Genomic DNA, 14,390 nt, shown 5'->3' on the forward strand with positions numbered 1-14,390 from the left:
CCTGGGACCCAGCTGGACCATGAGAGACTTTCGGTAAGTCTTGGGGAGGGTTGGGCAAGTCTTGAGGGGTCGGGAGGGTGGGGGTTACAATTAATTAAATTTGAAGGGTTGCGATGGGTTTTGTGTTTTTTGGGGGTTTTTTATGTGCCCTTTCTCCCCCCCAAAAAAACGATAAGAAAACCACACGAAATTTCATGGGTTTTCTTTTTGTTTCGTCGTCCCCACCCCTGAAATGCGACGAAATAGGAAATATCATCTCTGTTTCCTATTTTGTCACAAATGAATGCACATCCCTAGTATGCATGTACATGAAAGTACAATTTTGTATGAACATGCGCATGTGCGCCCAAATGCCGCCTCTACCGCATAAGTGGGGCGACTTTGCTAAGCATGTGCACCAATGCAAATACCCATTTCCCCAGTTCATTCCCAGTTCTCCACACTTAAGGATTTGACTTCCTAGCTAGATAGCCCACTTTTTACCCTATTAGCCGTGACCAGTCAAACTCTGCTGATTAGCCCTGATTTTTTTTATTTTAAAATTTACACACCATCCATAGCAGAAGTTAAGTTTTGCAGTACGAGACCCCAGCGCTCTTGTGTGTGTAAATACTTACACACAGACTTCATTCCTGGACTGCCCATGTCCCACCTATGTCCCGCCCAGACTCCGCCCACAACCTGCCCTTTTTTTTGCCTTTTCGATTTGTGCACATACAGGAGATACATGCGTACTCAGGCGCTTCTTAAAATCTGTGCGGTGCACACTGGCCTGGGACATGTGCATATCTCCCAGCTTTGGTGCACATAGGGCTTTTAACTTTCACCTTTAGAGGGGATGGAATGGCTCTTTGATGAAGAGAGACCAGATTGGTTATGGGTCTTTAACTTGGAGAAGAGACAACTGAGGGGCAAATAATAGAGGTTTATAAAATCATGAGTGATGTGGAAGAGGTAAATAGAGAACAGTTATGATTCCTTTCAAATAGTACTAGGAATAAAGGTCATTGATTATTCATCAAAATCATTATTATTTTTTCTGGCAATGCACAATTGATTTCTGGAAATTGATGCCAAACAATGTGGTGAAAAGTAATGACATGAAAAGTTTTGGACACATTTCTGGAGTACAGGTTTATTAATACTGTTAGCTAATCAGGCACAAGGATTGCCTTTTCGAACATCTGAAATTAAGCAACAGAGAGGTGATCTTCTGATTACTTCCAAATGATTTAATTTGGCCACTCTTGATAACAGGATGCTGTGTTTGATAAACAATTGGTCTTATCCTGCATGACACTTCTTCACCTCATCCTTCCTATACATACAAGCTGCTAAGCCCATTAAAACAGGCGAGATTTTTGTTCCAAATGCCAGCTAAGCATTGTGTGAAGAAGTCATTACTTTTCTGTTCATCTTAAACCTGCCACCTGATCATTTTGGCAGGTTTAGCAGAATGTGTGTATTATGAGGCACAGCGAACAACAACTGCTTTCACCAGGTCTTTCCAGGCTTTATCTGCCTCAGTCATATCTCCCCATCAGTTGTCTAACTGGAGATCCTTTCAAGTGAAGCTGCAGGAAATCTGGCAGTACTGCTGAATGTGCGGCACTTCGGTCAGAGCTTATTCGCAGCACGTCGGTGTGTGGGGCTGAGTGACTGTTTGGGGGTGAGTGTGTTTGTATAGGTGAGTGTGTGTGGGGGTAGGGCTTGTGTATGTGAGGATGTGGTGGGTGTTTGTGGGGTGCATGCAAGTTTATGTGGGGTGCGTGTGTGGGTGTGTATGTCGGGGAGTGAGTGTGTGGGATGTGGGGTTGGGAGAATAGGACGTGTGTACATGGGGGATAGCAGGGAGTGGAGGTGTCAGGATGTGTACACTTCCCCCTCCACCCTCTCTCCCTTTCCACTCCCCTTGCACCCAATGCTCCCTCCTCCAGCTCCCCTCCCCTCTTACTTTCCTGCTGCCCCATCTCCCCAACCCCTTCTCCCTCTCACATTCCCACTGTTCTTCCTCATCTCTCATCCTTCCAATGTTCCTCCTTTCTTCCTGCAGCCCCTTCCCATTCTATCACCCGCTGGTCTGCCCCTGCAGCCCCCCTCTCCCCTCATTCTTCCATTACATTTCCCTTTCCCTCACTGCTCCTCACCTGCCCATCACCCTTCTCTTCCTTATTCTCCCACTCCCCCTCCTCCTCCACCTCCTCTGGCCCTCCCCTTTCCTCTTGCTATCCACTTCCCCCTCCACCCTCTCTCCCTTTGCACTCCCCTTGCATTCAATGCTCCCTCCTCCAGCGCCCCTCCCCTCTTACTGTCCTGCTGCCCCATCTCCCCAATTCCATCTCACTTTCCCACTGCTCCTCCTCATCTCTCATTCTTCCAATGTTCCTCCTTTCTTCCACAGGTCCTCTCCTGCAGCCCCTTCCCATTCTTATCACCCGCTGGTCTGCCCCTGCAGCCCCCCTCTCCCCTCATTCATCCATTACACTCCCCTTTCCCTCACTGCTCCTCACCTGCCCAGCACCCTTCTCTTCCTTATTCTCCCACTCCTCCTCCTCCACCTATTCTGGCCCTCCCCTTTCCTCTTTCTATCCTCCTAGTCCTTTCTACCTTGGTCTCTGACATCATCTTTGTGCAACTGGTAGGGCCTGGGATACTCCAACAGCCCTTCTGCTGCTGGCGAGTCCATGTTTTTGTTTGTTTCCTTTTACTGTGAGGCCAGAGAAACTCCTCAGCTCCTCTACTGCCTGAACCGTGCTCCTCTTTCTTTATTGTGCTAGTGGGGCCTGGGAAACCTCCACCAGCCTATCTGGTGCCGTCACAACTGCCTATCTGGTGCCATGACCGCTGCTGCACTCGCTGGTCCTGCAGTGCAGACATCTCCCTCCCCCCCTCCCAACACCAGATGAGGTCATTTCATCACACATGCACAGACAGAACACAATAATTACCCGGAGCCCCTGAGAGGCAGGTCAGTCAGAGCTCTCTGGTCCACGCAGGCGCGGCACGTCGGGCAGAGCTGCTCTCTACTGCGAATTTGCGGCACGTTGGTCAGGACTCATTTATATGACTGATATGCATGTATGTATAAAAGACAGGATGGTGAGTAAAATGAGTTATCCTGACAGCATATTTTTGGGGATACAGAGTCAAATAGATTCATCCAATTATAGTAGTAAAGAAAGATGTGTGGTAATGCCTACTAGAAATGTATGTGCCCTTAAATTCATAGAGTTACTATAAGTGGAGCAGAATCAGAAACCATTTTCCTGATTCTTTGATGAAATGAATATAGATGAGTCATTTGAGTGTGTGATGGATTCCAGGATAATTCTTCCAGAGTGAGGATCTGTGTAATTGTGAAACTGCAACACTTTTTCTGTAATTTATTTGCCTGATGCTTCAGGTATAATATATTTTTACAAACCCAATATAAAATTGATTTGAATTATTGACTTCTGGTATTTTTTTTTTTTTTACAGTGAAATCAATAGTTGAAATAAATTCAGTGACATCTGTTGCGGTTCTGGCCGCGAGCACCGTGGCCAGGCCCTTACCTCCGGGCTCCTGGACCTGCTACCGCTTCCAGAGGCCTGGATTGTGGCCTGTTTGGCGGTGTCACCTCTGGGGCTGCGCCGCTGCGAGGTATCCCATGGATGCCCGGCCCCTAGGCGCGCGCACGCGCCACTTGGGCGCTTTTCTAGGCCGTTTCCCGCCAGTGGTGACTCCGCCCAACTCCTGACATCAGACGCTGCGGCCTTGATAAGCCGGCCGCGGCCATCCAGTCTTTGCCTTGCAACGGGTTAGCCTCCCGGATTCCTGTTGCGCTGTGCCCTGGAGTGACTAGCCTTGCTTCGTCGCTCCGTTCCTGCTACAGTACCTGTCTGGCTCCTGCCTGCCTGCTACAGTACCTGCTTGGTTCCTGCCTGCTTGCTACAGTGCCTGCTTGGTTCCCGCCTGCCTGCTACTAGACCTGGTTGGTCCCTGCTTGCCTGCTACAGTTCCTGCCTGGTTCCAGTACCCGAGTCTTGCTACAGTTCCTGCCTGGTTCCAGCACCTGAGTCTTGCTACAGTTCCTGTCTTGTTCCAGTACCCGAATCCTGCTACAGTTCTTGCCTGGTTTCAGTACCCGTATCCTGCTACAGTTCTTGCCTGGTTCCAGTACCTGAGCCCAGTTACAGTATTGCTACTGTCCCAGTCTGGTTCCAGTTACCTGTCCTGATCCACAACCCGCCTAAGTCCCAGTGGTTGGGCTCCTACGGGCTCCTCCCGGAGGAGTACGAGCTTCCAGGGTGAAGAGCATCTATGTCCTGCCTGAACATCTGCCTCCCGGCCTGCTGTTCATTAGAGACATTGACCACCTTTCCAAGCCTCCAGCAGGTCGGCCTAAGGGTCCACTAAACAGAGACTCCAATAACATCCCTATGACCCTTCTCCATACATGCATGATGTCATCCAGGGAGATAAGTATTTAGATGAGGGAAGAAACATAAGAATGTTAGAATATAAGAAGTTGCCATACTGGGTCAGATCAAGTGTCTATCAAGCCCAACGTCCTGTTTACAACAGTGATCAAAAAAGGTTACAAGTACCTGGCAAGTATTCAAATATTAAATAGATGTCATGCTATCAATGCTGGTAATCAGCAGAAGCTATTTCCTAAGACAAAATGAATAATAGTTTATGGACATCTCCCCCAGGAACCTTTTTCAAACTTGTTTAAATCCAGTTATGCTAACTGCCTTAACCACATCCTTTAGCAATGAATTCTAGCCTTAATTATACACTGAGTAAAAAATAATTTTCTTAGATTAGTTTTAAACAGGCTACTTGCTAAATTCTTAGAGTGCCTTCTAGTTCTTTTAATATCTGAAAGCGTAAATAACCAATTCACATTTACCCGTACTAGACTTCTCATGATTTTGTAGATCTCTATCATAACCTCCATCAGCCGTCTCTTCTCCAAGCTGAACAGTAGGGGTGTGCATTCGGTCCCTACGTATTGGCAATCCGCAGCGGATGTGCCAATATTCATTGTATTCGTGGGGAAGCGAAACATATTGCGATTCCCCACGGCTACAACAAATTTTCACCGAATTATTCGGCCGCCAATTTAAACAACCCCCCCACCCTCCTGATCCCCCCCCAAAACTTACCAAAACTCCCTGGTGGTCCAGCGGGGGGTCCGGGAGCCATCCCATGCACTCTACACCCTCGGTACCAGTTCAAAATGGCGCCGATAGCCTTTGACCTGCTATGTCACAGGAGCTACCGGTGCCATTGGTCAGCCCCTGTCACATGGCCATCGGTGCCATCTTGTGCTCCTACCATGTGACAGGGGCAGACCAATGGCACCGGTAGCCCCTGTGACATAGTAAGGGCAAGGCTATCAGTGCCATTTTGGTTCCTGGCACCCGACGGCACGAGTGCAGGAGATCACTCCCTGACCCCCGCTGGACCCCCAGGGACTTTTGGCCAGCTTGGGGGGGGGGGCCTCCTGACTCCCACAAGACTTGCCAAAAGTCCAGCGGAGGTCTGGGAGCGAGCTCCTGCACTCGGGCCGTATTGCCAGTATTCAAAATGGCGCCGGCGCTACCTTTGCCCTCACTATGTCACAGGGGCTGACGGTTGGTGACATAGTGAGGGCAAAGGTATGTTTGCACACTGAGCTGAGAATTTGATCCACTATTACACCTAGATCTTTTTCCTGGATGGTAGCTCCTAATATGGAACCTGAGGGGTGGATTTTCAGAGCCCTGCTCGCCTAAATCCGCCCAAAACCTGGCGGATTTAGGCGAGCAGGGCCCTGCGCGCCGGTGAGCCTATTTTACATAGGCCTACCGGCGCGCGCAGAGTCCCGGGACTCGCGTAAGTCCCGGGGTTCTCCGAGGGGGGCATGTCGGGGGCGTGTCGGGGGGCGTGCCCGGTCGTCGCGGCGTTTCGGGGGCGTGTCGGCAGCGTTTTGGGGGCGGGTACAGGGGCGTGGCTACTACCCGGGGCGGTCCGGGGGCATGGCCGCGCCCTCCGTACCCGCCCCCAGGTCGCGGCCCGGCGCGCAGGAGGCCCGCTCGCGCGCGGGGATTTACTTCTCCCTCCAGGAGGCGTAAATCCCCGGAGAAAGGTAAGGGGGGGTGTAGACAGGGCCGGGCAGGTGGGTTAGGTAGAGGAAGGGAGGGGAAGGTGAGGGGAGGGCGTTAGAGGATTCCCTCCAAGGCCGCTCCGATTTCGGAGCGGCCTTGGAGGGAACGGGGGTAGGCTGCGCGGCTCGGCGCGCACCGGCTATACAAAATTGATAGCCTTGCGCGCGCCGATCCAGGTTTTTAGCAGATACGGGCGGCTCCGCGCGTATCTACTAAAATCCAGCGTACTTTTGTTTGCGCCTGGAGCGCAAACAAAAGTAGGCCTATTCGCGGAGTCTGAAAATCTGCCCCTAACTGTGTAACTACAGCAAAGGTTATGTTTCCCTATATGCATCACCTTGCACTTGTCCACATTAAATTTCATCTGCCATTTTGTTGCCCAATCTTCCAGTCTCATAAGGTCCTCCTGCAACTTATCACAATCTGCTTGTGATTTATCTATTCTGAATAATTTTGTATCATCTCCAAATTTGATTACCTCAGTCATTGTATTATTTTCCAGATTATTTATAAATATATTGAAAAGCACCAGTCCAAGTACAGATCACTAAGGCACTCCACTATTAACCTTTTTCCACTGTGAAAATTGACCATTTAATCCTACTCTCTGTTTCCTGTCTTTTAACCAGTTTGTAATTCACAAAAGGACTTCGCCTCCTATCCCATGACTTTTTAGTTTTCTTAGAAGCCTCTCATGAGGGACTTTGTCAAATGCTTTCTGAAAATCCAAATACACCATATCTACTGATTCATCTTTATCCACATGTTTATTAACTCCTTCAAAAAAATGAATCAGATTTGAGAGGCAAGATTTCCCTTAGGTAAGTTGTGCCAAAAAATGCATTCCATGATCAGTGGCGGGTAGTAGCTTAATATGCATTGCAAACTTGTCCGATTCTTCTGCTGTGATATGCAGAACCCTTGCAGGATTATTGATGAAAACAGAATGTAACTTTACATAGCTCTGTGTGTGACTATTTTGCAGACCCTTGAATTTGTCAGGATTAAGTCCATAGAACTTAGAGGCAAAAAATATAGGGCCGGATTTTAAGACGTACGTGCGGGCATACATTTGTGCGCCCTACCCGGTGCGCACAAATGTACGCCTGATTTTATAGCATGCGCGCGCAGCCGCTCACATGTAATAAAATCCAGGGTCGGCGCGTGCAAGAGGGTGCACACTAGTGCACCTTGCGCGCACCGAGCCCTAGGAGAGCCCCGATGGCTTTCCCTGTTCCCTCCAAGGCCGCTCAAAAATTGGAGCGGCCTCAGAGGGAACGTTCCTTCCGCCCCCCACCTTCCCCTCCCTTCCCCTCCCTAACCCGGCCCCCAGCCCTACCTAAACCCCCCCCCCCTCACCTTTATTTTATAAGTTGCGCCTGCTTCTGGGGAGGCATAGGTTACGCGCGCTGGCCAAGTGCCGGCGGGCGATCACCCAGCCCAGCAGCATACGGAGGCCTCTGGCCATGCCCCTGCCCTTCCCCGAACCACCCACACCCACACCCCCGCCCCTTTTTTCAAGCCCCGGGGCTTTACGCGGATCCCAGGGCTTTACGCCCAACACCAGGCCTTTTGAAAATAGGCCCAGCTCGCTTAACCCCCCTATGCGCGTAAATCCTCCTGGATTTACGCATGTAGGACTTTTAAAATCTGCCCCATAATTTTGCATTCTTTTCTCACATTTCAACATACAATACTACAAACTGCAATAAAATCTTAATATTTCTCTTGACTTGTTTCAAAGTAGCACTGTACCTTGAATCTTTAAAAAATACAGTGTATATCAATAGAAAAAGACTTACCATCTCTCCTATTAAGCCTTGCAAATCCAGGACTATGACTGCTTGAAAGCTCTGATGAACTACTGAAGGATGACTGAGGCAAAACAGACACCAGGTGATCATCACAATTATCTGTCAGAGAAAAATATCATGGTTAGGTTAAGAAACATGATTCTATATACTTGGTATTGTCATGGAGAGAGAACACTAGAAAAATAGATAGTACTGGAATTTCTAAGAACTGTTGTCTTGTATGGGTATAATCACATATACTGTACTGTAGATTGCAGAGTTAGCACAATTTCATCAATAATTCTTCAGACTGTCATTGCAAAATATATTTTGTTCCCTGATTATTTGAACTGGCCAAGCTCTAACGTACTGTAGCTTCTATGACATGCTTGAAAAATGATGTGCAATTGCTACTGTTTACAAGAAAGTTTGGTGAAATCTGCCAATCCAGCTTTACTTCCAACAGCTTGGTGCATGGCAGATGCTGTTTATGTATCTTCAAATAAAGAAAAGCAATTCAAATATAACCAATCATGACCTAGACTATGCACAATATTCACAATGATGTAGTGAAAGGGATGAAAAAAGTGTCTATTACTGAAGAGCAATTGGTGAAAATAGTGTAATATGTCTCCAGCTGGAGACGATTGCTGAAATGTCAGCATCTTACAATTGAAAATAAACAGATCCTGCTCATGAAGGATGCTGTTGTTGCTCAGTATCTACTCAATCACTTTACCTTGTTATCTGAAAAGGAAAGCAACTAACTCGCCTAGTAACTTGTCATGAGATAGAAAATCTTCATGCAGCATTACCCTCACTGTTCAAGAGGGTCTTTTCTGGACTGTATCTCTAATAGTTGGGAGGGCAATTTTCAAGAGATTTGTGTGGATATAAAGAGTTTTGCCCATGCAAATGGAATACCTGAAAATTGTGCACCCTCAGTGGCCGATGTAATAAATATATGCAGAAAGCAGGTGCTGAACAGTCAGTGCCCGCTTTCAAAATGCGCCCCCAGGCACACCCCTTGGGGGTGCCATGCAATGTTTAAATTCAGAGGTCATGTTAGCAAGGAGGCGCAAGGGGTCGCTTGCGCACCCCTAGCGCCTCCTTGCTAATGAGAACCCGATCTGCGTCAACTGTCCGCTGGTTAGGAAAACTGGCGTCGGTTTCCTAAATGCCGCACAGCCATGGGGTTCAGGAAACGGATGCTTGTCAGTTGAGCATCCGTTTCCTGCACCCGACTGCCGGTGCTTTTTTTTTTTTTTTTTAACTTTTTAGAAAATTATATATAGTTTTGTTTTTCCTCCTATTTAATATCACAATGTTAAGTAAGAGGCAGTACAGAAAAGCAGATTTTTCGGCTTTTCTGTACTAGTTTTAAGAGCGCTCAGGCAGGTGTTAATTTCTGTTAGCTAAATATGCATCCTATATGCACATTTTTTTTTATTTTTTGCATAGGGAGTGAATGCCTAATAGCCTCATTCACATGCATTTGCATGTGATGAGTGCTATTAGATTCACTCCGCATTGGATGCATGTTGTAGAGGTCCTAATCCCCTTATTGCATAAGGGGATTAATTAGTGCCTATACAACTTGCGTCCAACTGCAGGTTTTATAGAGCTCTCGGTTGAGCGCACTGTATTGCATCGGCCCCTCAATATGGTTCAAAACCCACATGTTGCACCACAGCATGTATGTTTTTGCTGCACTGGTGGGAGTTTTTCCCAAGGGCATGTTTAGATCTGGGGTGGAAAAGTACACTCATAAATGGCATATTAAAATCTGCACATGTACTTTTCCTGAAAAAAATTATATCTGCACAAAATCACAAGGGTTTGCATATACTTTTGACCAATGGCAATTTTCAAAGTGAAAGTACTTTTCTTTTGAAATTTGGTTCAAAGACCACATATAAAAAGTGTGTGTGGAGTGTGGACTTTGCATCAATATAGACAGTTTAAGGTGAATTTTAAAAGCCCAGTGTAGGCACAGGGGTAATTTTCAAAAGGATTTACATGCTTAAAACTGGCTTTTACAAGTATAAATACACGTTATGTGTGTAAGTGGGCTTTTGAAAATTGCTACAATATATCCCATTGAAATTTCAATAGGTTTTACATGTGTAAGGGCTATTTAAGTGTATAAATGGGCTTTTGAAAATTGCTACAATAGTATGCTACATTTACAAAAGTAACTCCTTTGAAAATTACCTTCATAATTTATGGGATGCACACACAAGTCGGGCTTACATGTGCCGAATGAATTTTAAAAGCTGTACAGATGTATACATATCTCCCACTGTGCGCACATCTCACAGGATTTAAAAAAGGGGCATAGTCTGGGCATGGTCTGGTTGGGCTGTGGGCATTTCAGGGCATGGCCAAGCAATGGGTGCATAAATACTTAAACTCCCTTGCATGCACCCAGGTCCACTGCCGCCTACGTTTATTTCTGCTAGGGAGGCGGTGTAAGTAAAAAAAAAAATTAAACTAGCCATTTCTGTACAGTTTAAAGGGTCTGGGGTAACTGGGGGTAGTGCAAACTATCAAACCAGGGGAGTTTGGAGAAGCTAGCTCTTAACTGAGCGAACTAGTGGAAGAATTGGTAAAACTGGCAATGACATGGATGCATGCCTGTTATAAAATATCCTGAATTACACAGTAGAATCAGGATTTCCTCGCCTAGGCACTTGTCCACTTAAAATTGGGTGCACATATGCACTTGCCAGGCTGTTTTATGACATGTGTGCATATGTGCATGCAAGTTATAAACTGCCCGCATATCTGGGAGCACCAATGCACACACACTAAAGTGCACCTGCAAGCCGGTTTGAAAGTAAGCATCTTTGAATATTGTTTCCACAGTGTCCAAAGGGCTGAATGAGTTCTTTTTCAATAGTTTTAAGATGATGTGATGTGATTGCTGTGTTAGTCTGCTTAGATAGTATTAATACTGTAGATAATTATATGACTTTATCAAAATTCCAAAATGACACTAAATACTTGGGGTGTGCATTCAGTCCCTACGTCAGAGCTTTCCAAAGTGTGTGTCGCGACACTTTGGTGTATCGCCTGAGGTGTGCCGGTGTGTCGCGCAAGCCTGGTGCACGTGACACACTGGCAAGTGGGAGCCAATGCAGCCGCCGGTGGAGCTCATCCCACTGGCGGCTGAGCAGTAAAATATCGCTGATCGGCAAGGCCGTGGTGGAGCTCACCTCACCACGGCCCGAAGAAGAAAAAGGTCACGTCGAGACGTGCAGGTGCTCCTCCTCCTTCCTGCCCATGCGGCCCCGGAAGAAAAATGTTGCCGGAGCTGCACGGGCTGAAAGGGGGAGGAGCGTCAGCCGCGTCCAGAAGAGGAGCAGCAGCGTTGTGGCAGCGGGGAGAGAAGAGGAGGAGGAGGCCCGGTAGCAGGGTCACCGCCGCGATCGGCCCGAGAAGATCAGGGCCGCTGCAGAGCCCATCCTGCAGCGACCCGTGAAGAGGAGGCCCAGAGGTAAGAGAGCGGCTGAGGGCCCGTAGAGTGCATCTGTGAGGTGAGTTGAGCGATTGTGTGCGTCTGTGAGCTGAGTTGAGCGATTGTGTGCGTGAATGAGGTGAGTTGAGCGATTGTGTGCATCTGTGAGCTGAGGTGAGCGATTGTGTGCGTGAATGAGGTGAGTTGAGCGATTGTGTGCGTCTGTGAGCTGAGTTGAGAGATTGTGTGCGTCTGTGAGCTGAGTTGAGAGATTGTGTGTGTGTATGAGGTGAGTTGAGAGATTGTGTGTGGGAGTGAGGACCTGAATGTTTGCAGAGACAGCATGTGAGAGAGCGTGTGTGTGTGTGTGAGAGAGAGACAGCATGTGACAGTGAGAGCCTGTGTGTATGAATGATTGTATGAGAGAGAGCATGTGACAGTGAGAGTCTGTGCTTGAGCAAGACAGCATGTGGGAGTGAGAGAGAGCCTGGGTGTGTGAGAGTCAGACAGCATGTGCAAGAGAGAGACTGTGTATGAATGATTGTATGAGAGAGAGCATGTGACAGTGAGAGCCTGTGCTTGAGCAAGACAACATGTGGGTGTGAGAGAGAGCCTGGGTGTGTGAGAGTCAGACAGCATGTGCAAGAGAGAGACTGTATGAATGATTGTATGAGAGAGAGCCTGTGAGTGTGTGAGAGAGAGAAAGCATGTGAGAATGAGAACCTGACTGAATGTTTGAGGGAAGAAGATAGATGGAGAGAAAAGAAATAGAAAAAAAGACAATATGAAAGGAATTGGCAAAAAAATAAGAAAGGGGAGGTGGAACAAAAAAGCCTGTGACCAACCGATTAGAAAACTAAGATCAGACAGCAAAGGTAAAAAAAAAGAAATAAATTACTTTTTACTGATTGGCACATGTAATCTTTGGTAATGTGCAAGAGTAGCACTTTCTCTATGCTGATTTCACAATGTACGAGATCAACATGGAGGAAGTGGAAACCCACGGGTCCTGCAGAGGAGGCAGCAGTATGGGCTTCAGTGCCAATAGCAGCGATCAGCGCCTCCCCAATAGCCATGCGGCAGCAGTGGCATGAGAGAGGCTCAGAGGTTGCTGGCAAAAGAAAGAGAGGGGGTTTGCCTTTAGTGTGTGCCTGCCTGAGGGTGTGTCTGTGTATGAGAATGTATGGGTGTCTTCCTGGGGTTTGTATGTGTGAGAATAGGTGCCGGCCTGTGTGTGGTGTATGTGTGTGTGAGAATGAATTGGTGCCTGCCTGGGGGTCTGTGTGTGTGAGAATGAATGTGTGCATGCCTGAGGGAGTGGTGTGAAATTGAATGGAAGCCTGCCTGGGGGTCAGTTTCAGTGTGTGAGAATGACTGGGAGCTTGCCTGGGTGTGTGTGTTTGTGTGTATGTGAGGGAGCCAGACAGAGTATGTATGAGAAAATCCAGGGGAGTAAGAGTTTGTGTGGGGGTGTGTGTGTGGAGGGAGAGAGAGTGTCTTAGAGCTTGAGAGTGTGTCAGTGTCTGTGAGAGCGAGAGGTTATGGTGGGTATAAGAGCATGAATGTGTATGTATGTGACATTATATGTGTGAGAGAGAATGGAAATGTGAGTATGTGTGAGAGAGAGAGGATAACCTCCTAATCCTTGACAATATCAGGGTGACTGGAAATCAAGAGCTCCCACGAATGGACAGCAGGGGCTTTTTAAAATCCTTATTAGTTTTAATTATTGGGTGCTATTTGATATATGTGCTGTTTTGAAATATTTTATTGGTGTTTAGGAAATTGTAAAAAATGTATATGATTTTAATGAATAGAAATTCTATTTATCAGTAGTTTTAAAATATTCTTTTATTAGTACGGTTTTACTATTATAACTGATGCTTTATGTTTCTTGATTTTATTTGTTTTATGAGGAATGATGGTTCTGTTTTTCCATTATTAATACACAGAGTCTGGCTTCTTGGGGTTTCCATTTCAGTTTTTGTCTAATTTGTGCTCCTTTATTTTGTATTCTGTATTTGGTGAGGGTCTGTCTCTGCTCTGTGTGTGTGACCATGATGAGAAATTTGCTAGCATAGGGATCTATAGCAATCGGGTTTGTTTTGTTTCCTCAGTAGGTGGTGTATTGGTATTCTAGGACCCAGTATAATATTTACCCTTGCTTTTTCACAGGTAGGGTTATTGTTGTTAGAGTCCTTGGTGTTATTACTGTTATGTTATGATGGGATTGCAGTATAGATTTTGAGTGTCTTTTTTTTTTTGCGAGGTTTTATTTTCGTTCACAATGTGCCTGGCAGTGGAAGGTGTTTGTGCTGCTGTTACTGTGAGGTGACACCCGAATTTGAAAACATCTTTTAGTATGATGAGCTGTAAGGGAAACATTCAAGCTCCATTGTTTGGGGGAATTTCAGTGGATGCACAGAGTTACAGAACTGGAGGTGCAGGATTTATATTGACATTCTGTCCCTTCCTATAAATTCCAGTCTTCACTCTCATAGCCATATAGAATTAGTTGAATGAGGCTATCAAATAATTTTATAGTGTGAAACTGGCCAGCTTTTTAAAATTACGCAGAAGACCCTTTGGACTTTCTTATTAACACCAAATATTCAAATCTGTGTTCATCCCATCAAGCTCATATATCTCATTAAAGAGGTAAATTGAATAACACAATAACTTTGTTTTATTATTGTTACTCATAAATTATAACAATAACATTAATCTTGGAATATTATATATTTTTAATATAAATGAAAGATTTTCACAAGATAGGTTGTGTCGTGAAACATTTTATTATGTATATATTTAAGGAAACATACATAAATTGTCGAAATACATTTTGTTCGTTTAACCTTTAACCTCTGGTTTGCTAGTAGACTGAATTACTGTGTCCCGAAATTATGTTTGTCTAAAAAGTGTGTCACCAACATGAAAAGTTTGGAAAGCTCTGCCCTACGTATTGGCAATCTGCAATGGATGTTGCCATATTCATTGTAT

At 46.2% G+C, this 14,390-nt stretch overlaps 1 protein-coding gene across 1 annotated transcript in view; it reads right to left on the bottom strand.

The window, feature by feature from the left end:
- Positions 1-8,406, bottom strand: part of CNTNAP4 (contactin associated protein like 4) — a 1,044,358-nt gene extending 1,035,952 nt beyond the window's left edge. Inside the window, exons 1-2 of the mRNA XM_029616960.1 lie at positions 8,388-8,406; positions 7,940-8,050 (exon numbers count right to left, since the gene is read on the bottom strand). Of these exons, the coding sequence (XP_029472820.1) occupies positions 7,940-8,050; positions 8,388-8,406 (130 nt within the window). The remainder of the gene's footprint in view (positions 1-7,939; positions 8,051-8,387) is intronic.
- Positions 8,407-14,390: the final 5,984 nt, after the last annotated feature.

This window comes from Rhinatrema bivittatum, chromosome 1, assembly GCF_901001135.1.
Source record: "Rhinatrema bivittatum chromosome 1, aRhiBiv1.1, whole genome shotgun sequence".
NCBI classification, from domain to species: Eukaryota; Metazoa; Chordata; class Amphibia; order Gymnophiona; family Rhinatrematidae; genus Rhinatrema; species Rhinatrema bivittatum.